A 23863-nucleotide genomic window follows, 5' to 3' on the forward strand; every position below is an offset into this window, starting at 1 on the left:
CATAATTCATGACCTTAACAGCTTCTAGACCAAAGTCAACTCGCCCCAGAAAGCGGCATTACAGCTAAAATGTGCAATCCCTCAGTAACCTATCGTGCTCCCCCTCCGCTCAGATGTGCGCCAAGCAATGTTTATTTTAAAACTATACTTCAGGTAGCGTCGGTTTGGGATTTTTGTTTTTAGCTGACAGCAAAGGTTGAGACTTAACATTCCTTTAAGGATGGGGAAGAAGAAATGAAATATCCACCGACAGTCCAATCCCTCATTTACAAAATGTGTTCTGATTCCACTGCCTTGTCAAGAAACAATTGTGCCAGTGATGTTTCGGTTAATGGGCCCGATTTTCGAATTGCACTGATCTGGTGACTGAACATTTTAACATGTTTCCAACAATGAAACAAAATGTTTCTAAACTGCTCATTAAATATGACTTGTGTATGTTTGGAAGTGGGGGTGATTTCTAACCGCTTGCAATGTCTAAAGAGGAAAATGTTAACATTTTTAAAAGGGGGAAACTTACCATCAGTTGATATGTCTTTTTTTTATATTTCAGATAAATTGTTGAATATGGGGCGGGGGGAGATGGAAAATTTGATGGTGGAGAAGCAGTATTTTATCCAGCGACGCCGCGATCACCATGATGATAATCTCAGACGGCAAAAGCCTTCAATAATTTTCCACAAGAGGAAGCTAAGCGTCTCGGAGCTGTCACATAGATAGAGGGCATGAAGCGTTGAGGTGCATCTAGAAGGTGTTTATTCTGAGGAGGGTGTGTGTGTGTGCGGGGAGGTGTTGGCAGAAGGAGGGTCTCTGTTTGGAGACGGCGTGTCTTTATCACCTGGAGTTTCTACCCATTTCTCAGCCCAGTCTAACTCCGTGTGTCCGCGCCACCTCCTGGACACCAGCTCCATATCGGGGGAGAAGAGAAAGCGGTGTGTGTGTGTGTGTGTGTATAGATAAGGAAGACGAAGCAGCAACGGCGGAGATCCCAGGCTCTCCCCCTCTCTCCCTCTCTCTCTCTCAGCTTCCAGTTCCTGTCTAAGCCCCCGCTCTCTTGTTCCATTATATACTGTCAGTATTAGATATCTATCTGTTTGCAGCTTGGCCGCGCTGAGGCGGCAGCCCGCGGGCAATGGCTCTCCGAGCCGGCTGGCAGGCGATCCTCGGCTGCCTGCTCACCGCCGCTTCGGCCGAGATCTCCAAGGAGGGCGGCTGCAAAGTGAAGACGGTGACCGTGTCCACGCTGCCCGTGCTCCGGGAGAACGACATCAGTTTCCACGGGGCGCTGGCCGCTGAATCCAAGCTCTTCCTCTTCGTCCGGAATGACCTGCCGGGAGAGATCCTGGTGGTAGACGACCTGGAGAACACCGAGTTACCTTACTTCACCCTGGGTAAGTTCAACTGTGTGTGTGTGTGTGTGTTGGGGGGGTGACTACACAGAGAGACTCCAGAAATCCTTCCACTAAACCTCTTTAAACTTCGTTTCATTTTGTTTTTTTTTACGTGCCCAGAATTGTACTGCTTCCTTGAGGTGTCCCTCCAGGACAATATCTGTGCGATTTCTCTTTTTTTTTGCAGGGAGAATGATGTATTTTCAAACAGCACTTGTACTGGGATCAGACTTTGCAGTCGCCTGTGGTAGCGAGTGGCCTGGGGAGCGGAGATCTGCTGATGGTTGGAGATGTAGGCTGAGAGAGGGTGAAGAAGAGGCAAATCTAGGTCTTGTTGCATTGTACCAGTGTGTTCGGGTTATTACAATGAGTCCCAGTATTGATAGGCTGTAGAGCTCGCTGTCAATAAATGGCATTGACGCTGTGAATATCTCAGGACGGGTTTGTTGTCATGTAGCCCTCATGCTCCTGAAGAGGAAAATAAAATCGTGATAACTTTTGTTTTCGTACCTCATGCGATGGGTTCTCCCCGACTGGGATAGAGGGGGATCCTACTGTCCGTAGCGACAGTAGGATTGATACTAAAAGCGTGATCATTACCGATTAAACAGGACGGGAATGTGACGTAGAAATTTCCAGGTTTTATTTTTTTTCTAAATCTTCGCTGTCCTATATGCTTGTGCCCGCGAGGGGCTTCAGTTGGGAATCCCCGTTTGGTGCGATGTGCAATTCTGCTTCTTCAGGTTTTAGTTGGAATCACCAAAAACTAACAGGACCAGGTAACTGAACGAAGCAGTGGTTGCTGGACGCCGAGGAAGCTCAGGGTGTTCGCAAGTTCAGAATACTTATTTTTGGTACTTTTCAAAGTTCGTTTCAAATCAATTGTCCTCCCCTCACAAAAAAAATGTGGAAAAGAATTTCAAGAGATTCGTTCCAGGATTGTATCTGACCATAAATGCAATTTCGTCGCCATTGTACTCATAGAAACTTGAATAAACATACCCTTTCCCCAGGGAGAACATCAGTTTAAAAAAAAGGTCCAAAGATTTACCTCGTGCTCGTGAAATCTAAAGTTGCTTACTAAAAACACACTTAGGTTTTTTTCTAAAACAAAAGGGGGGACGTATGTCTTTCTGACACTTAGACTTGGCAATGGATTTGTTCAGTGCAATTTGTCTTGGTGATTGTCAATGTATAGGAACTGTTGAGGAACTTTTGGAATTGTCATCATCAGATAGTCAGGTCAATGAAACCATTACTGAAATGGGTGGAGCCACTGCTGTAATGCAGCTGAATTCCTCCAGCAATTTTTGTTTTTGCTTCAGATTTCTAACATTCACAGTTCTTAGTTTTATTTCAACATGGCAATCATTCTGATTGTTAACCTCCAGTTAGATTAATGGACTAGATACTCTGTTTCAATGATCTTGGCTGAAGTGCAAAAGTTGAAGTCCGGACATTGCTACCGCTCTTCTTGAAATCAGACATGTGACTCAAATCATGTCATGGGACCTTTTCTGCCCATTGCCCAATAAATAAGAGAACTGCTGGGCATGTGGTCAGATTCCCTTGACAATGTAGCCCTCCTTTGCACTGCAATAAAGTGTGACTTTGTTCAATGCATAAATTTCTGGAGTGGGATTTCAAACCGCAGCCTTGTGACTCAGATGAGAGCACAATCACTGAGGTAGAACAAACAGCCTCCAGCATAAACTTCACCATGGCTTATTGTTCTGGATTAAATGTTTTATTTGTTAATCATAGTCGATGGAATTAGATGACAGGATCAGACCTGCTAGCCCATGATGCCTTAACATTTAATGACAGATTGACAATTCAATATTCCTCTGGTTCCAGATAATTGAAAACAGCAATTATTTCAGTTCATACAGGACTCAAAACATAACTTTTATTAGTTATGAGCAGTACAGATGTGGGCTGCTTTTCTCCAGTGATTAACTCAGTTGTACAGAGTTTGCATCGGGTTTGGGGGAGAATAAGGTGGAAATGTCTTCCAAAAAAACTACATTCTTAATCTTTTCCCACTTTTTTGCATCTGGGCTGTTTAATTCTATATGATTGTCATATTGGAGTATGCTAGACTTCTTCATAATTATTAGAAAGGTGGCGACAATCTGCCATTTGTTATGTTCTTTTCCCTTTTCACATTTTTGTAAGACATTAATAAGATTTTAATTTCATTGCACTGGTGGAAAGGAACTTGCTGTGTGAAAAGTATAGAAATGAAAATTTGTTGTGATATTTTACTTGCTTAAAGTCAATAATATTTAATGCATCTAAGCACACTAATTGGTTTACTTTATCAATTACCTCATACACAAAATGCTGAACACTGCTTCAGATTCTGGGAAGATGAAATCAATTTTGGAAGCAGACAGAAATCAGTAGCTACCACCCAACGACTGCTTATTAAGTGCCATAAATGTGTTTCTAAACCAATTTAAACTAATGTATTATCTGCCACAAATTTCAGAAAAAAACTTCCAACTGTGGCAACCTTAGAATGTAACCATGAGAAAAAAAATCACAATAGGTGCTTTGGAAAAAAAAATTGAAACTGCCTGTATCTGTCTCCAGCAATCAGACTTTGTGCTCCAGATCCTGAACTCGTTCTCAAAGGTTATAAGACTGTTGTATAGTGCATAAATTCTGCGGCATTCTCAGAATCTCTCAAGGTTCGGTGACTGAGTGTGTGCAACTCAAATTATTATTACATTACCTGATTAGCATAACATTCAGTGTTTGACAAGGAATCAAAATGGAAGTATATTTGTTGGATCCATTAACCGAAAAAAATAACCAGGGATTCGGTCATTTGCTTCAGCACTGTAATATTCAATGAAGGAGCATTTCTATGTTTGGAACACCGAATATAAAGTTGTTTTAATCTTCAATCAAATTTCGGTTTCATGTTCAGGATTATAGCAATGTGGAATTATTTCTCTTCTTTGCACATCACAGTAGCTTCAAATATTCGACAGTCCAATGCAAGATTGATTGGTTTGGGAGAATAACATTGCCCCAACAATGTCCATTAACCCCAACTGCACCACTGTGGCATTTCCATTTCTCACAGCAAGCTTTCTGAATGAGGTTGCTGCTCACTGTTGAACTGTACTATTTTAACATGCTTGGACTCACTCTCAGAGATTCCTTTTTGTCAGAAGCTGGCAGTACTCTAGATTTGAGCACTATTGTTTCATCAACCTGGGTTCCTGTTCATCACTGATTGTTCATATCACTTCGTTGTTGCCCTCAGGATTAAAGGCAGTGAGTTACATAAACTATGGTCCAGTTTTACGTGAAAGCTCATTGCTTCAAACTCTGATGTCATGTGGAGAGCCATGTTCTTATTAAAATGTAAACATGAGATCAGCTTCTTGCTTACATCTCCCTGAATCCAATAAGACAATTTAAGTACTATGTATTCATGGATCTACAATGCTCTCAATTTCCTATGATTGTTTTATTCTACAGCAGAACCATGCACCTCAGCTTATATGAAATGATACATTTAATTTAAAAATAACTTGACCATGAACTCCAGTTTGGGTATAACTGATTGATTTCATATACCAATTAGTTTAATAATTTACAATTATATAGCTTCATCAAAACACAATATAATGTACTTTAAAAGGGCATTACCACTGCAGCCCACTGCTAATTGAAATTGTATTTTTGACTTCACAGTTTTTCATCAGTGAACCTTCCTTATTTTTTCACTCATTGAACAGCAACAACCTGTTTGGTTGTCCTAGTAGTCTCATGGACAATGGCACAAGTTAATGGAAGGCTATGCTGATAAATCCTAGTTGTGCCTCCAAGTATATGTAAAGTTGGTTTATTATAGGAACAATGGTAGAAATACCAATGGTAGAAAAGAAACAGTTCTTTTAGCTATTGTTTCAATTCATTAACTCTGTTTGATAAGTGCTGTTGAAAAGTGAGCAAGTGTGAACAATGGATAATAGCATCTGAGGGCTTACCTATGATGCTTTCTAATATCAAATGAATTTACACTGTTGAGGACTTGTCTGAAAAATGACCATCATGGTCATTTTTCAAGAGGCCTTTTGGTATCAATAGGTCTCTGTATGAAGGAAATAAGAGAGAAAAGCTGGACAACAAAATCCTGAATGAAACCCAAAGCAAGGATTTGTTTCCTACTTTGGCTGTCTGCATTATTGTGCATGAGTTTCACATTTCCACTGGCCTTAATTCTTTTTCCCTTTACTGGCCTTGGTGTTGACCTTTCACTATCACAGATAGCTGATGTATTGCACGTTCACTGACTCATCACATGCTGTCAGTCGGGAAATGGAAGTATACACAATGAATTTATGTTAGCATTCTGATTCAAAATAGGCTGCATGCGTATCGTTTTTTTTTCACCTCCAATAGCATTGCCATATTTATATCATCATTTTTTTCTTGTTCAGGGAGAAGAGGCACTCTAATTGTCATGGTATAAGTAATTACTTTGCAGGCCTTGTGGAATTGTTCCAATTAATGTGGTGTGAGACACACAGTAAAGGAAACCCAACCATCTGTTTGTTCCTTGCAAACTAACACCGGGTTAGTAACTTCTCTTCCCTCTTCAAGGTCCTTTGGGTTATTTCTTTCCAAATCTATGTGCATGGTTTTTTCAGCTTGAAGCTGTCTAATCAGGCTTCCACTCCACCACGAAAATGTCCCAAACTGAAATCACAAATGGAAACCTATGAGATGTCACTTTCAGATCTCATTCAGCAGTCAACTGTATGCTTGCCTGAATTTTTTAAATTCTCAACGTCCCTCACAAATCCATTTATTCTTGTACTATCTCCATCCAGCGTAACTCTTGAGAAACATGAATCAAGAATTCCTCTAACTGTGGGGTCATGTGAATATGTCCCTTCTTGGACTCCACCATGGTGACTGTACCTTCAGGTGTCTCAGATCTAAGCTCTGGAATGTTCTCCTTAAACCTCTCCATTTTTTTCCACCAGCTGTCTGTAAAAAATCCCCTTAAAACATGTCTCTGATCAACCTTTTGGCCATGTGGCTTAATTTCTGATTTTACTCCTGTAATAGGCTTTGGAATATTTTTCTATTTAAAGGTGCTGACAAAGTTTTTTTTAATAGTGTACCAATAAGTGTGTTCTTATTCTGCAACATCCTTATATGACATTCCAAGATATATCAATATAGACACTAGAGCTCATAATTGATATTTCAGACAACTTCAATTGAGGTTGGAATAACAATCAAAGGAATAATTGTGAGGACAACAATTTCTGTCAGCCTGAGCAAGCTCAAAGAGAAAACTGGAGCATTTTTTCAAATTATTATTGGTTTAGACATTGCTTTGTTTATTTAACTACAGAACCCACATTAAAGAGGAAGTAGGAATTTTAATTGCAAGGTGGCTTTGAAACTTGTGCATGTGAATGACAGCAGTGTGTAAAAATGCTGCTGTGCATTTCCTATGAGTAGGTTACATGTAAATAATAAGTTATGTCACTGTTTTGGTATCTTCCTAATTCTATCTTTTGGACAACATTTTGATAATAGTCATAACCATGTTGCAACCAATTGAGGAGGGACATACTGGCTGATTGGTTGACCACAAAACTTATTTTTTTCTTGCACACGTTTGTAACTCTCCAGCTAAAAATTTACTTAACAATGTTTAATGTGAGCAAGAAGGAGCCAATTAATAAAGTTTTCATGACATAAGAAAAGAACATTTCTATTAACTGTTCATCATGAGCAAAATAATCTAAAAAGACACCTAAAACCCTATGGGCTTTTGGAAGTCCATGTACACCACATCCACTGTAACCTCATCAACATTTGTTACGAATGTTGAACATGATTTACCTTTAGCCAACATGTGCTGGCTTTTCTTAATTTGTCCACACTTGTCCAAATGACTATATTTTTTGCAGGTTATTGTTTCTTCGGGCATTTTTACCACCAAGTCCAAACTGACTGGCCTGCTGGGTTTATCCTTACACTCATTTTTGATTGGGGTATAAAATTTACAATTCTCCATTCCTCTGGAATAATCCCAGTATCTGAGGAGGATTGAAAGATTACAGGCAGTTCAAGATTTTGGCAAAGATTTGTGGCTGGGGTTGTGAGTGATGTTGTTGACTTGCTCACCAAGCTGGCTTGTTTTCGCTCCGATATTTCATCGCCATGCTAGGTAACAACATCAGTGAGGCCTCTGATGAAGCAATGTTGTTCTACTCTGGTTGGAGTTTATACTGCCCTGTCTGTTGTGGTGAGTTGTCATTTCCAGTTTTGATCTGTGTGGGTTTGCGTATGGGTCCAATTCTATTGATTGCTTTATGGATTGAGGACCATGCTTCTAGAATTTCCTGTGCATATCTATGTTTGGCTTGGGCCACTATGGTTACTTGGTCCCAGTTAAACTGATGGCCTTCAGTGTATGAGTATACTGATATTAAGGAAAGTTTGTCATGTTGTTTTGCTGCTAGCTGATGTTCGTGTATTTTGACGGCAAGTTTCCTTCCTGTCTGTCTGATGTCATGCTTATGACAGTCACTGCATGGTATTTTGTAGACTGTGTTGGTTCTCCTATTGATGAAACATGGTAGCACACAAGCCGCTCTGACAAGCACTCACAAGGATTAAAGACCCTATTCACACAACATGCAGAACTAATGTAGTCTACAAAATAACATGCAATGGGTGTCGCAAGCATGACATCGGATATATAGGAAGGAAACTAGCCATCAGAATACACAAACATCAACTAGCAGCAAAAGCAAGCACGACTAACTTCCTTCAATATCGGTACACTCAGACAATGAAGGCCATCAGATTAATTGGGACAACGTAGCTATAGCAGCCCATGCCAAACATTGACGCACACAGGAATTCCAAGAAGCACGATTCTCCACCTGTAATGCAATCAACAAACATATAGAGTTGGACCCATATACAGGCCCATACAGAACAAAACCAGAAACGACACACCTCACCATTATAGACAGGGCAGTTTGAATTCTAAGCAGAGTAGAACAACATCACTTTATCGGAGGCCTCACTGATGTTACCCAGCTCGGTAATGAAACGTCTGAATGAAAACAAGCCAGCTCAGCGAGTAAGTCAGCAACCTCATTACAGGCAGTGGCTCCACAATTTGCAACCTTTGGTCTTTGGGTGTGCCTCAAGGCCTGTTGATATATCAACTCTTAAGTGATGCCTTTATATCATCTTCATATCATTTTAAGCCCTTACAGTATCTTGGCTACATCCTCTTTTGTCATGAGTTTGACAGCATTTTCGTCCTCAGTAAAGACAAATGCAAAATTCTCATTTAGTAACTCAATCATACACTCTCCTTCCATATTATGTCATCCTAGTTGTCTCTGAGTGGGCCCACTTCTTCTCTTGGTAGTATTTCATCATTTATGTTTCTATAGAATAATTTTGGATTTGCTGCGTATCAGTTGTCAGTCTGTTTTCATACTCTCTCCTTATTTCTTTTATTGCCTAGTCCTCACTTCCTCACAAGAGCTTTCTGCATTCACATTGGATTTCATTTGTGTTATCAACCGACCATCTGCAATATAGCCAGTTACGCTGCCGAATTTAGCTGCCTGTGCTTGCATTATCCATAAATCTCTAGCTTTCCTTCATATAGGAAAATACCTCAACTACACCCAAATAAGCTGCTTAAAGGCAACCCTTTCTTCCATTGTAGTTTTTCCAGGTAACGCCAATCTAACTTGGATTGATCATTCTCATGCCAATGTGTTTTCTCAATCTTAACTTGCATTGAGTGGATGGACTCCCCCTTTGAATTTGGCTATGAAGGTCTCAACCTCATAACTATATTGCAGTAATGCTAACTGCTGCTCAGGCTCTGAAATTCCATCTTTAATCCCCTTCAGCTGATGGCAACTCCTGCAAACCTGGTTATCCAAGATACAGGAAGTATCCTGTTATTTTCAAATGGTATAGTGCGTGCATTCCGCAGGACAGAGATCCTTTGTCATGCCTCTATTTATTACACTATTGAGCAAATCAGCTTAAAATTTAAATCAGAGCCATCACTGACATCAGCTTAGGTTTTCAGCTCTCTTCCTGAAAAAATAGTAAGCACACAAGTCAAACATAGATAATTGAGCTGTGTATTTTGCTTAAAAAACCCATATTCTGAAGCTCCTCTTTCTGTCCTGATTGCAACATTACTCTTTGAGGTTCTTCCTGTCTTTTCTCCTTCATTTCCACGTTTTGGTTTCCTAGTTTCCTTTTGTTTCTTTATCTAGATTTCTGCTGTTGGGCTTATAATTAAAATTGAACTAAAATTAAAGTCAAATGTTGAGTTTATTATGCCTGAGTGTATTCCTATGAATTGTTTAACAAGTGGCAGATATAAAAGGCATAAGTATTTTGTCCCCAGAATGTATTAAGAAGAAAAGAAGAAAAAGTAAACTAGATTTTATTTATTAGGATAGAAAGAGGCTTCTGTGGATGAAAAATGTAAAATCAGTGAAATATGTTCAATGAAACGAAAAATGAAGTACAAATCTCAAGTACAAAAAGTACAAAATACTATGAATGGAAAGAATAGAGTATATGGACATTTCCCAAAATATTATGGCTAGGAACGTTTTCACATCCTTTCCAGCTCAGTCAATAACTGCCTGCTAATTTTGCTTCAGTAGTTGGTGAATTTATGGGATTCTACAAATACAATGAAATTGCTGAGCTGTACAACAAGTAAGGCAGTCAGCATGAATTTCCAACAGGTGAAGCAACTGGACATGATAGCCTTATCAAAACCTTGGTGAAATCCCGTGTTGTGGCTTCTTTGCGTAAATACCAAAATTTCTGCCGAACTTTGCTCATGACCCCAAGATTAGAGACGTAAAAGTATGGATGACAAATGTGGAGCTCTGCAGGACATAAAGTTAGTGACTGCTGTGGGTAAACAATGTAAAATAATGTATTCTAGAATTCAGCTTCCTTGAAGGTCACGGGTAGCTCCCAAGCCAACTCAGCCCTTCCCCAGCTCCAACCATCTCTGTGATCTTTTAAAGCCATGTGTAAGCTCATGTCTATCCATCCATCCACCCACGACTGACCCAACAAAATACAAATAGGAGGAAGTTATATGGAACTTGTACAAGACTTTTGTTAAACTCCATTTGGAGAGGACTGAGTGTAATTTTGAAATCCTATCTGTTTAGAAACTTTTAAAAGCAAACGTACATATGTAGCATTGGTTTTCTAGCACGCTACCAGAATGTGCATAGACAGCTGTAGGGAGTCATAGAACTTAGGATTTTATTCACTGAGCTGAGAAGGATACTGGCTAACTGATAGAATTCTTAAAGCTGAATTCTTGAAAGTTAAGATAATAATTTGTTTCCATCTATTTGCAATTTCACAACAAGAGGACAAAAACAATGAAAAGGAAGCTTAAGATAACTGCAGAGTTCATTATAAGAATTTGGAATAATGTTGAAGCAGTGTCTGTATTTTTGAAAGAAAAAGTATTAGATTGATTTTTATAAAAGCAGAATTAAAAATGATGAGAAACAAGCAGGAGAGTGCTTCATGTGAAACAAGCTTTGGCATAGAATTATGCGTGCTTCACGAAAAGCCCAAATTTTGAAAAGTATTGTTGCAGTGGGATTTTGTTTTTAATGCCGTAGAATGCTGTTGACTTTGCTTGACTGACATCTTTGAGTGGTTTAAAGTGATTTTTAAATGTGATCTCTTTTGTCAATGTCTCAGTGTTGTATGAGATTCAAGGATATGAAGTTTTTGAAGCCTCCGTTATTAATAGCCTGCTTGACAATTTTATAAGGTTGCCAAAACAGTCATTTTTCTTCCAAATCAACATTTTTATGATTTTTTTTCTGGAGAAGTTTCACAGATACTATATTTTTAGGATAAATTGGTTTTGTACCAATATACTGGGTGAACGTGCATAGAAAGACCATGTGTTGGCACAGAGGGGATGTTGGGTCTGTAGTGGGTGGATGGATGGATAGATATGAGCTTACACAGGGCTTTAAAAGATCACAGAGATGGTTGGAGCTGGGGCAGGGCTAAGTTGGCTTGGGGGCTACCCGTGACCTTCAAGGTGGTGAATGAGGATGGAAAGGTCATAATTTATCATGTATTAGCATGGTCTGACAAGGCACCATGCAGATTGTTGGGGGAATGTGTGGAATGTAGAGTGGGTGGGTTTGTGAAGAATAAGATCTTGAGAGCCTAAAGTACAACTGGGACAAAGTCACAGAAAAATGAGGTGGGCCTTTTAATGAGACAGCTACAGCACCCTCTCTCCTTGGCTCACTAGGCTTTACTTCCAGGGAGAGTGGGTATCCATCTTTCCAGAGTGAAGATTCCACTGTTCAGGGATGTTTCAATCAAAGTGTATCCATGAGCTGAGACATTTCCAGGATAGTGTTATCTACCTCTGTACTGTGAATTTAGGTCTAGGAGTTTTGTTCTGCAAGTTATCTTAGAATACAATTTGGATTTTGAAGATTTTGTTGTTCTGCTGTATGAACTTTTATGTGAATTGAAGATGACAATTTTCAGCTGTCTATCTAATTGGAAACTGGCCACAAAACTGTCTCAGCTTTTCAGTGATACCTTTCTCACCTGGGACGCCACAGGATGGTTGCTAGTTATAATCAGAAATAATTGAAAAACAGGACTGAGGATGATTTTTCGGAAGAATAGCTGAAGCTTTATATTATGTCTTACAGTTTGTTGTAGGAGTGCTTGATTCTGAAACACTGAGCCTAAAGTATGAAGAATGAGACTGATTGCTGGTTCTTTGGAAGAGCTATCCTTAGACACTGTAATAACCCTATCTGTTCTTTGTAATTTTTCCTTCTATAACTAACTTGTAATGTTAAATTTATAAAATTATCAGAAAAGTTTTGGATTCTATACAAGGTTCAAAACCAGACCCACACTGGGATATGACCTTTGGGACAGCAGGAACCGACATAGATGCGATTGGCCACTGCGTAGTCACCCCACACTTTATGGAGCCAAACCAAGCTAATAAGGTGTTTAACCTTATCACCTTGCAACTGGTGCACAATGACTAGTGCACAATGACTGGTGAGAAAAGTTATGATGTGGAGAGAAAAATGAGAAGCTGGAGTTGTAAACCCCACAGCCTTGTGTGTGTACCTGACAGCTAAAGCTTGAGCAGTGAGTTCTGAAAAAGGATGGCTTCCAGACAGGAGACACACTGTGAGTGTCCACTTGGTAGGGAGCCATGGGGACACTACTTGAAGCAACGAACAGATAATGTGACTCAAGCAGTAAAGGTCAAACTGTAAGACCATTATTTGGTGAGGGACCATATCATGGGTGTCCAATGGCAGTGTACCATGAGGAGACTACTCGGAAGAAGGAACTAACCCAACTCAATAACTCCAGCAAAGGCTTAAGCTCTTTCATCACCAAACTGTTATGGTGTTGCTCAGAGGGGTTTATAACAGCCGGAGGTGGGAACTGATAGCCTGAGAGTCCAGCTGCACAACTTAATCACTTTTCCGTCTTTAACCTAATATCTAACCTTAATAGCTGACCTTTTATCTTATTTGTCAGGTTTACATGCCAGTTTGGGCAGGGCAAGAGAGATTTTGGGATGCTAGTCTGGGAAATCAGTCAGTGGTTTTACAAGTTTGTCACATTCCCAATCCTAGAATTTGAAATACTCTTCTTTAGTAATAAATAGTCATACTTTTTTTTTGCATAAAACCAATGGTATCAGAAATTGTCATGATAAGTTTAGCTCAGAGGCAATAAATTTGGGGACAGACCAGTTGGGAGAACTTATTGCGATAACTTCACAAAACATTTATCACTTGTTACAGACCTGAAGTTCACCACCTTGTGTTTGTCCATATGGTTGACACAGTTTCAGTGACAGCATGATTGGTAAAATGGTCTCCTATGCAGTCTCTTCCTAAAATTTTCTGCACTAACATTTCTCTGTGCAATTTACAAAGAAATTGCAATACAAAAATTTTCTATAAAATCATTTACTTGATCTTTTTGACAATGTTGAAAAAAAAAGACAATTTTTCGGGGAAATATTTCACAATGCATATGTGTCAATTGTAATGAGCAAACACTCCATGATTGTGAATACAACATGGCTTCTCTTAAAAAGGAACCCTGGCAAAGGTGACAAGTCATACTATTCAGAGACAAATATTGGCAAATAGATTTTGATCAAATTATGAATAAAAGAGCTAATCTGCACATTGAGTGCGTGATACCAGCCACCATCTATTAAGCCCAATATGTGAGGCTAGATTCGAGAACCAGGTATCCACAATTAGCCACTCTGTCACCCTTTATCAATGATTGTATTGCCAGAAAGCTGCATAACAGCCAGAAAACCAAAATGCATCTGTCTGTCTATAGTTGAAACATTAGTTGAAGCTTGGTGCCATATTTGCTGCTGATTCAATAAGCTGGACCTGATGACAGCAGCGGGTAAGCTAAATAATTGCCATTTAGAACAAATGAAAACAAATGAACTCTGCATTGATGAGGTGTGTTAATTATGTCAATGATGGCCTGATTGGAATTCTGGGAAAATGTTATTGTTATTTTGTTTCTTCATGAGGTTTGGTCGAATACCCGTAATGTTGTGTATTTTTCTGTCAAGCATACTTACAAAAATGTTATAAATGTAGTAAAATGTAAAGTGAATGAGATCAGGGAATTAAACATGATGTGATTTTGTAAGTAAAGCCTTGTGGGTGAAATGTTTACTGAACACATAAATCTCTCTGAAGTCAGAAATGCGGTTGGCAAAATAACACCATTAACACAAAATGTAGCTGTAAATTACATTGTATTCACTGTATATCTATTGAAACTGCCTCAAGGTGAAGTATAGCATTTAGTATGAGGCATTGGCAAATGGTTGTAGGTAGATGTGTTGTGAGGTTTTGTAGAATTGGATGTCAATCTGTCGGGAGATTATACATCATGAAAATATATTCATTAAAATGAAATTAAGTGCCTTTATCCTGAAGGGGTTTCACCTGTCAGGCCTTAATTAAACCTATGAAATATTTATGTAATTGTATCTTCTGTATCTAACTTGTCTTTATATGTGACATATGTTGAAATCAAATTGTTCTTGAATGACAAATTTTGTTAAGTTTGCCAGGGTTTAATACCATGATGTTATTGCTGAATTTTACACATGGTTCTAGTTTGCCAGTGATTATATTTTACTGGATAGGGTTGCAGACTTCAGACAGCTACGTGAACGCGGTGTGATATTCTGAAGAGAAGCTGTGAAGCAGCCAATTAGACACTCATATTACATCACTTTGCAAGGTGTGCTTTAACGCATGTCCACAGTCTTGACAGACATGGGTTAAGTAAGAAGTCTGTGAAAACATTGCATGAAAATTGTTTTCAAATAGTAAAACCCATCTAACTGTTTTATCATTCAAAATTTAAACGGAGCTTGGAAGCCTTCTGGTCAGGTGTAATTATTTCCACAACCTGCTTCCAGAACTAGATTTGACATTACCCACACTGTGGCTTGGAGTAATTACAGTTGATGGATGCAGTACAGTGCTTCTCCAGAATATCTCCAACACAGTGATTGATTTGCAATTGTAATTGCCCCTTGAAGACTCAAATTCATTGTATTGCTCAATGGATACTGTGTACCAATTTCAGAAGAAATGTTCTCAAAGTTGTGTTTTGCCTTGTGGCAGGGAATGGTATTGAGCATGAGCGAAGCAAAAGCTTTTATTAAGGAGGTATTAGTACTGGTGGAGCACCAGTACGTGGCTTCATGACAGTGTTGGTTTTATCACTAATGTCTTCAAGTTTCTGATCCTGGCCAGTTTGTAACAGAATGACACAATCTCAAATTGCACAGTGTGAGGAAAAACAAGCAGCTTAGAGGGACGGTCGATCCTGGTTTACTGTCATGAACCTCATGCAACATTATTTAAGATTAAGGCTCTTTATATCAGAATTAAGACTGATACTCCGGGCAACCTGCAAATAGCAAAGTGTGCAAGGGCAAGGTATTTTGATGACTCTATCAACAATTCTCTCGTCAGATGCAATAATATGAGACAAAGTGGGTTCTGTGATGTGCAGCAGTATGCTTCAAATGGATTTTTTTAAAGTCAAATGTTGAAAATCTGAAGAAGTAAAAGTAAAAAAAACAAACATATGAAATAATCTACCACAAAGTCCAAATTAGAAAGATAAATTACTGTATCAGATGGAAACCTTCAACAATACTCTTTAATCTTAAAAGAATTCTGCTGACTGTACATCAGTCTGATATCTCTTTTAGTAAGATTGCTGATAAATGCTTAATGATGCTCATTTTAAGAAACGGTGTACCACTTTAAGCCACATTCAAATTCCATGCAAGAAATGAAGTAACGACTTTGTGGTCCATTCCACGATTCAGTCTGCTAAGTAATATGGAGGCTAAATTAAGCCTCCATGAGTTTAATGTAATGCAGGCCCCATGCCAAATTTCTCTGCCTGCTTACTTGAAAGGTAGCTGCGTGCAGCCAACATTAACCACACTATTCTTTAGCTCCACATATCAGCTGGGCACTTATAAACATCACTTGCTAGCACCAGTTAAAGCTAGTTTACCATTTTAAATGTATACCTGCAAAAGAAATTGTGCCTGTGGTTGTTGGTATGATTCAGAATGTGAATTTGATGTGGGAAACAACTGAATAATAACAAAACATTGCAGCAAGTGGACTTCAAGATTTTCAGACATTTTGCTGGAGACCTTAATGGTGAAAGTCGAAAATCTCAGTGATGTTCTTTATTCAAGGGGTCAAACTCTGGTGCAGTGCATTCATGTGAGGTACTCAGCTGGGATGGAATGTAATAAATATGCACAATGACGTACTTGATATATTATGAAGCCTGCTAGGAAGCCTGTGATCAGTATCAATGAATGTGGAAGACAGCATTGTAAACCTGTATTTTGTGATGCCATTGATGGTTGTGGATTTTAATATAGGAAGATTGGTGTGTATTGTAACAGCAGTCCAGTGGTTTTTCTTTTAACAGATTACTGAGATCATTGTGACTAGTGATCACAAGGAGCATGGACCTGCTGGCTTCTCTTAGTCAGCTTTCATTCACACATCCATGCTACTTTTGCAGTCAGCTGCACTTGGCTGTCAGCTTATGATCCCAGCCCTCTGCAGTCCATGACAGTCTGTAACCAAGCCTGTGGAGCTTATGGTCATTTTCCAAAGCTTCCTTCAAACTCCTACAAAAAAAGGAAAGTGCCACTGAGGGAGTGATTCATAGAAATAGTAAGACAGAGCAAGGCACACAGAAGACAGATACAAGCAGAATTTTGAGTGTGTTTGTTGATAGAGTTCTGGTTGGAAATCCAGGCCTTCAGGAATTCCCTGATGTGTCTCTGTTTGGATTGTGTGATAATGGATGTGTTGTCCCAGTCAAATTCGTGTCCCTCTTTGTCCGTGTGTAGTGAGCCAAGTGAGAATTGGTCATGTCTCTTTGTGGCCAGTTGGTGTTTGTGTATCGTCAATTTTCCTCCGTTTGGCCCACGTAGTGTTTCTCACAGCCCTTACATGGTATTTTGTACATAACCCCAGTTTTGCTGGTTTTGGGGATGGGATCCTTTACGTCCGTCAGTAGCTGTTGTAGGGTGGTTGTTGGTTTGTGGGCTACTCTGATATCTAGGGGTCCGAGTAGGCTAGTTGGTGTTCATTTATCAGTATAGTCAATTTTTGTCCAGTTTGGCCTATGTAGTATTTCTCACAGTCCTTGCCTGATATTTTGTGCATAATCCTGGTTTTGCTGGTTTGGGGATGGGATCCTTTACGTTCATCAGCAGCTATCTTTGGGTGGTTGTCGGTTTTTGGGCTAGTCCAATAATTTGGGGTTTGAGTACTTTTGTGTTCATCTCTGAAATGTCCTTGATGTACTGTAGGGTGATTAGTAAGTCTGGTTGTGTTGTGTCTTCCTGTTGTGCTCTGTCTCAGAGGTAACGACGGATTGTGTGCCTTTCCGGTATCCATTCCTTTTGAAAACTCTAAGTGCTCCTGTTCCGCTTTGTGTAGTTCCGGGTTGCTGCAATGTGTTGTGCCGCATTTGGCCCATATGCAACACCAGCAAAATTGGGGTTACATACAAAATACCGAGGACTGTGAAAAACACTACAAATTGGAAGAAAATTGACTCTACAGATAACTGAACACCAACTAGCCACCAAGAGTCACGACCAATTCTCACTTTAATCACTACACTCGGGCAATGAGAGAACGGGTTCAACTGGGACAACACGTCGATAATCACACAAGCCAAACAGACATTTCAGGGAATTCCTGGATGCCTGATTTTCCAAATGGAACTCCATCAACAAACACATTGAATTAGATTCTGTGTACAAACCACTGAGAAACAAAACCAGAAATAATACAAACCACCCCAGCAAACTGATGCATATGAATGACAAGTAGGATAGAACACCGACTCTTCACTGGAGACGGACTAACGATGTTACCTCGCAGGGTGACAAGACATCTGCAACCAAACACACCAGTTTGGCGAGCACGTCTACATCAGCAGCAAGAAACAGGTAATAAATGCTGGCATGGCCAGAGAAAGATATTTATATCTTATGAATTAATACAAAATAATTAGTTGACTTTTACATGCAATATGGCATTATTTAATGAGTATATTTTTTGTGTTACTTATTTTGTCAGCTTTTGTTTTTAATTTCACCTTATTCTTGACCAATGATCGAGGATGTTGAAGTGCAGGAACTGTCAGTGCCTGTGGAAGTCGGGTTGCACTTACTGGTATTACGCTCAGTTAGTTTCTGTCAGTGCCCAGGCAGATGAAGACTATTGAGGGTCCTTTCTCCGTTCCACCTCCCCTTTGTATTCATGTCCTTCTCTTCAGTTCCTGATACAGCTATTCATAAGCACTGTCTCTTAATCATTGCAAGGTTGTACAGCAAACAGAATGTTACTGCAAATATTGCAAGCAACGATTGCAAGGCTCTTTTGGATTGGTCTAGACATCAAAAGCCTTGTTTTAGCATGCCTAAGTCTATTTTACTACCTTCAAATGACTGCACAGCTTTTATTATATGCATGCTATACACATATGCATTAATTGTGCACTAGCGTCATTAGCTATACCATCAGTGGAAAGCCCTTGTCAAGGGATAAATGGTACAATAGCTGTAGTTTCACTGGACTAGTAATCCAGTGTTAATATATTGGGGACATGTGGAATTAACATTCAATTAATAATTAAATACAATTAATAACCATTACATTCAACTTCTATAATTACACAAATGTATTATGTGCCTATTAGGATGGTCAAGATGATTGTCATCTTGTCAAGAAACTCTTGATATTTCTGTAATTGCAGTTTTATCCATCTGTCTCTGTCTAGAAGTCATTTCGTTTCCAGAGGGTACTTGTTTTTTTAAAGAAATTGGGTCATATTCGATGTCAATGGGAAGTGCTACCCTAGGTGTTTCTTTATGCATTATTCAAGCATGCTTCTCAGTGGGTTTGTCCATAAGAAAAACAAAATTGTGGGTGGTGTGTTGAAGAAAAAATTGGAATTTTGGTGGGGAATCATGAAGTCTAAGATTGCCAATCACAATGCACCTTTCATTATCACAACAACCCCCTCTAATTGGCTTTACTGTTCAAGCAGAACAGAATAAGTGACTCAGTTTTATAGCTATGGATAAAATATTGTACGTTTCAATTCCCCAGCTTTCATAAATACAGCTAGTGGGAGTGTTACTGTGAATTAATTTGAATTACTTTTCAAACTATAATTGTCATGCTGCATGTTTTTTCCACCATGAGCAATCTCAAGTCCCTTGTATTTAACTGAAATTGCAGTGAATGTACCGGTGCATCCATTGACTCCAGGCTTGTAGATTATATGCTAATAGTCAAAAATTTTGTACCAGGGACCAAAATGTTGTTGCAATGACTTTTAATTGATTACATGACTCCTTATTCGGCTCAAGGGGCTGCGGTAGAAAACTTCCTTACATTGACCATTGGGATTTATTATAATTTGTTGTATACTCATACCAAATTAATGCTGACTGGAGGAAGATAGCTCCAATTAGATAACTTGGAACAATGTCAAAAAATGGGAAGTAGCTCTTATTAAATAGGTAAATGCTTCTGATATGTTATTCCCGATTTAAACATTTCCACCTAAACACTTACTTAAATTAGCATCTGAAGAAGCATATTGGGATTTTATAATGCCTTGAAGTCACACATGCACTATGTTTACAATGCTGTCAGTAGAATCTTATTAAAAATAAACATGTAGATTATCACTTTGTATTTTGTACCTTCTGGAGCTGTGCAAAAATATCCCACAGTCAATTCAATCTTCTTGTAATGGTACATTCAGGTTGACTTAGATTTAGTACTGAAACAAAAATATTTATTGTTTTATCATACCTAGTGCTTCCACTAATATGTGTGAAGACTGCAGGAAAAATAAATGCCCATTATGTCAAAAGTTCATGTGCTTTAGTTTTCAATGATGACTTGTCAAAATTGGCTATGAATGGAGAAAGCTGTTTAAACTAAAAACACTGAAGTGAAGTATTAGTGGTTATATGTATGTGAGTGGAGTTTAGAGTGGGAGTAATCTACCTGGAAATAAAATGGGGTAAGCCATTTGGCTGACTAGATTTATAATGATGGTCTGTTTGCTCCATAACATCCCACTTTTCTCTGCCTTAGTTCATCTCAATATCCTGTCACTTCTTACTGTACACTGTACTGTACCTATCTAAGTTCACCAGAAATATTCCCGTCTGTCAAGATAAGTTAGCATCTTCTGTTATGAAATTAACGAATTGGGAAATTCCTATTTTAATTGGTTCTTTTCCTCTCAATTTTTAACATTGTGAAGGTGCTTCCCAAACACCTTATTTGTTCTCCACATTGGAAAAATGTCGGCATTGCTGACTGATCACAAATGAATTGAAATGAGGGGAAAGGAATAGGTAGTTACAATGTTAGATGAGAATGAGAAGATGGGTGGGGGCTCAAATGGAACATATATTCCTGGTTGGCTAATGGCCTCTTTCTGTGTAGTACATCCTAAATAATCTATATTTTAACATATGTTAACATATATGAGTATATTCTGTAAGGCTCTTTTCAACAACCTCCCTATGGCAGCTGATCCCCAAGTTCTTCCTATTAGTCGTCTGATATTTCCAAACTTGCAATGCATCCCATTTTGCACACCAATTGGAAACTCAAAAGAAAATGCCAGTTTTTGACTGTCAGATTTTTTTTGGTCTCCTTTGTTTTTAATTTGCATGAAAGAAATGGTTTCATATCAGGGGCAGCAGGCAGCTGTGTTTGACTTTTGATTTGCGGAGATTCCAGGACAACACAAGAAAATTGCTGACTTAGTCTTTACTGAAGTAATACAAGGACATGAAGGAAAAAAAATAGTAGAAAGAAAATCTAGAGGATCATACATCAAGTATTTGACATCTGACAACTGGGCTTTGATGTCACTGGTGCTGGGTCGGTGTTGCTGCTGTTTTAGGAGGTTATCTCGCTGGATTGATGGCTGGGGAAGACTCCAACAACTGTAGAAGAGGACAAGTTCATTCACAAACATAAAAAAAATCTCAGGTTTTAGATCTAATGAAATATATCTAATATACCTGAAATATATCAACTTGCCTTTTTCTATTTATAGGTATTAATAGAGCTGTTGTTATTTTCCAGAATGTTCTTCATTGAATTAAACTTGCTTGCTTTGGAGCTGCTGCTGTGGTGGGTGTGATCTATACCATGGGTGCCAAAGACAAAGGCTTGTAATGACAACCATTATAAGAGTCAATTTCTAAGCTCCTGTGGCACAATAATAGTTTCTGTATCTCTAGGTTAGAGGATCTGGGTTCAAATCCTACTTGCCTCAGAGGTGTTCATGGCATGTCCAAACAGATTTATTAAAATAACTAATGTCAGCTTTATTTTAAAAAAAACTGATCTTATTTTCAGTGATATGATTTTTTTCTGCTCTTCTGACCTATAAATTCTAATTATATTCCAACAATCTGCTCCTAATGAATTACCTCCCATAGGTCATTTGAAAAATGGCATCTTGCTTGGAAATCATAATGAGATATTAAATAATTAATAACAAGCTTTAAAATTAGTACATCTTTTGAATATTGTCCATCTGTTTAATAGTAAATACCAGATTCTGTGAACCAAAATACCCATGATGCATCCTCATAACTTTGATCACTAATTGGTATTGTTCTCTGTTAACGGGGATTTATAAATGCAAGTTTTGTGCTATGTGCAATATTCAACGTATTCATCAACACCAGCACAACGGTGAGCGCTTATGTAGCTGTATTCGTAAGGTAACATTTTATGCTTTGGTGTAATCTTGTTCTGCACTTCATGCTTAACACACAACTAAGTATGAAAATAAATTCACTTATTGTGGAATTGCTGACTTATTTCCAGTGGTGCTGCTTCTGGCAATTTTGTGTGGCTGATGCCTTATGGCCATACATTAATAATTTCTTTCTTGTGAAATAAAAAGTGCAGATCACTCATATTAAGTGGATAGCTGCTGAATAATTGGGGGGCGGGGGGGGGGGGGGCGGTGCTGCTGTGGGGGTGTCGATGTTTACTTAGGAAATCGTGCACCTGGAAGTGGAGTCCTTGCAGCCATCGTAGTAGATTGGTTCTGAATCAAATATCCTTTCTCCTTTACTGAAGCTTCTATACACCACAAAGTGCTAACTGTCCATGTGTCCTCTTCGGGGTTTAACATGTTGTATTGATGAACAGGTGAGATGTTCAATAGCACAATGAAATGCACAGAACAAAACAGCATACATTTTATTCTGAGATAATAAGAACTGCAGATGCTGGAGACTCTGAGGTGACAAGGTGTAGAGCTGGATGAACACAGCAAGCCAAGCAGCATCTTAGGAGCAGGAAAGCTGACATTTCGGGCCGAGACCCTTCATCAGAAAAAAACTGATGAAGGATATAGGCCCAAAACGTTAGATTTCCGGCTGCTAAGATGCTGCTTGGCTTGCTGTGTTCATCCAGCTCTATACCTTGTTATCTTACAATCATACCTGCAAGAATAAAATGTATTTGATGACAATAAAAAGGACGGATAGAAGTCTATCCTGAATGATAAAAGTATTCTCAAAGAATAAATTAACAGAATCACATTTAGAATGATTTTGCATGTTATCGGTTTAGGTAGATGTTTGATGACAATACCTTTGTATCAATACAGTGGATGAACACAGTATCACTAGTAGGGAGTGAGTGAGCCTGTGATGCTATCTTGCATCTTTGACTGTCTTGTATGTAGATATAGGATCACTGTGTCCATAGGGTTCACTTAGCCAACTGACATTTTAAAATAACTCCCCCTCATGAATTATTACTCTTAAGTTACAAATGTCAAATGATACTACTTTATAGTTGTGTTTTGGAAACGCTTGTAGAAATTACAAATTCGGCATGGGAAAACAAAAGATGCCTGAAGATGCAAGATCCTAAGTTTTCTTAATCACCTACAGTCATTTAAGTTCAAAGCATAGAACATACAAGTATCCATAATTTAAGCATCAAAGTTGCATTTGTAGGAAAACAGGTCAAAACATGGTCCACAATGTATTTTACAAAGTTGTTAAAATAGGTACTTGAATCATGACAATGGCTTAATAGAATTCAATTGTGCTGCTGGTTTTCCACTAGGTGGAGTGCTAGCTTGTTTGAAATGGGTTCATGTTTGTTTTGCAGTTCTGTTTGAATGAAATTATTTGTTGTTGCATAAATGCCTGTCTGTGTGCTGGATTCCTAGCCGAACAGTTAGGACTCTAATCAAAACTGCAGCTTCTTTCAGGAATTCCTCCTATATTCTGGTTGGGAGTATGATCCATTAAAATAAAGTTTGAATTCATATGAACATACTCCATGACTTGAAAATGTCAGTCATTTCAGCAAAATTATAAACGATGTGTAATAATTTTAGTATTAGAAATGCAGGAGCCAAATTGTACACAAACAGATCACCAAATGATAGTTATTAGATAATCACTACTTCATTTTGCTAAACGGTCAAGACCCTGAAGTATTAACTTTAGTTCCACAGATGCTGCCTTATCTGCTGAGTACTTCCTCAATTTTCATAGTTTATTTCAAATTTTCGGCATCTGCAATATTTTGCGTTTAAATCTGATCCAGTCGTCTTGGTTGAAATAGATGATTTGACCAAAACACAGGCCCTTTCCCTGGTCGCCCTCAGAATTATGTCATGGGTTGTTTGCATTGACCTCAGAGGGCAGATGTATCCTCTGTTTAAAGGCCCATCCAAAAGAAACT

At 38.7% G+C, this 23863-nt stretch overlaps 1 protein-coding gene across 3 annotated transcripts in view; it reads left to right on the forward strand.

The window, feature by feature from the left end:
- Positions 1–398: 398 nt before the first annotated feature.
- The window catches only part of LOC125465340 (astrotactin-2-like), a 1528414-nt gene continuing 1504949 nt past the window's right edge, over positions 399–23863 (forward strand). Inside the window, exon 1 of one of the 3 annotated variants that reach the window (XM_048558686.2) lies at positions 399–1391. In XM_048558686.2, coding sequence (XP_048414643.1) covers positions 1133–1391 — 259 coding nt within the window. In that variant the 5' untranslated portion in view covers positions 399–1132. The remainder of the gene's footprint in view (positions 1392–23863) is intronic. The other 2 variants (XM_048558687.2, XM_048558689.2) reach the window with 2 other exon arrangements.

Source organism: Stegostoma tigrinum, chromosome 29, assembly GCF_030684315.1.
Source record: "Stegostoma tigrinum isolate sSteTig4 chromosome 29, sSteTig4.hap1, whole genome shotgun sequence".
Classification (NCBI taxonomy): domain Eukaryota; kingdom Metazoa; phylum Chordata; class Chondrichthyes; order Orectolobiformes; family Stegostomatidae; genus Stegostoma; species Stegostoma tigrinum.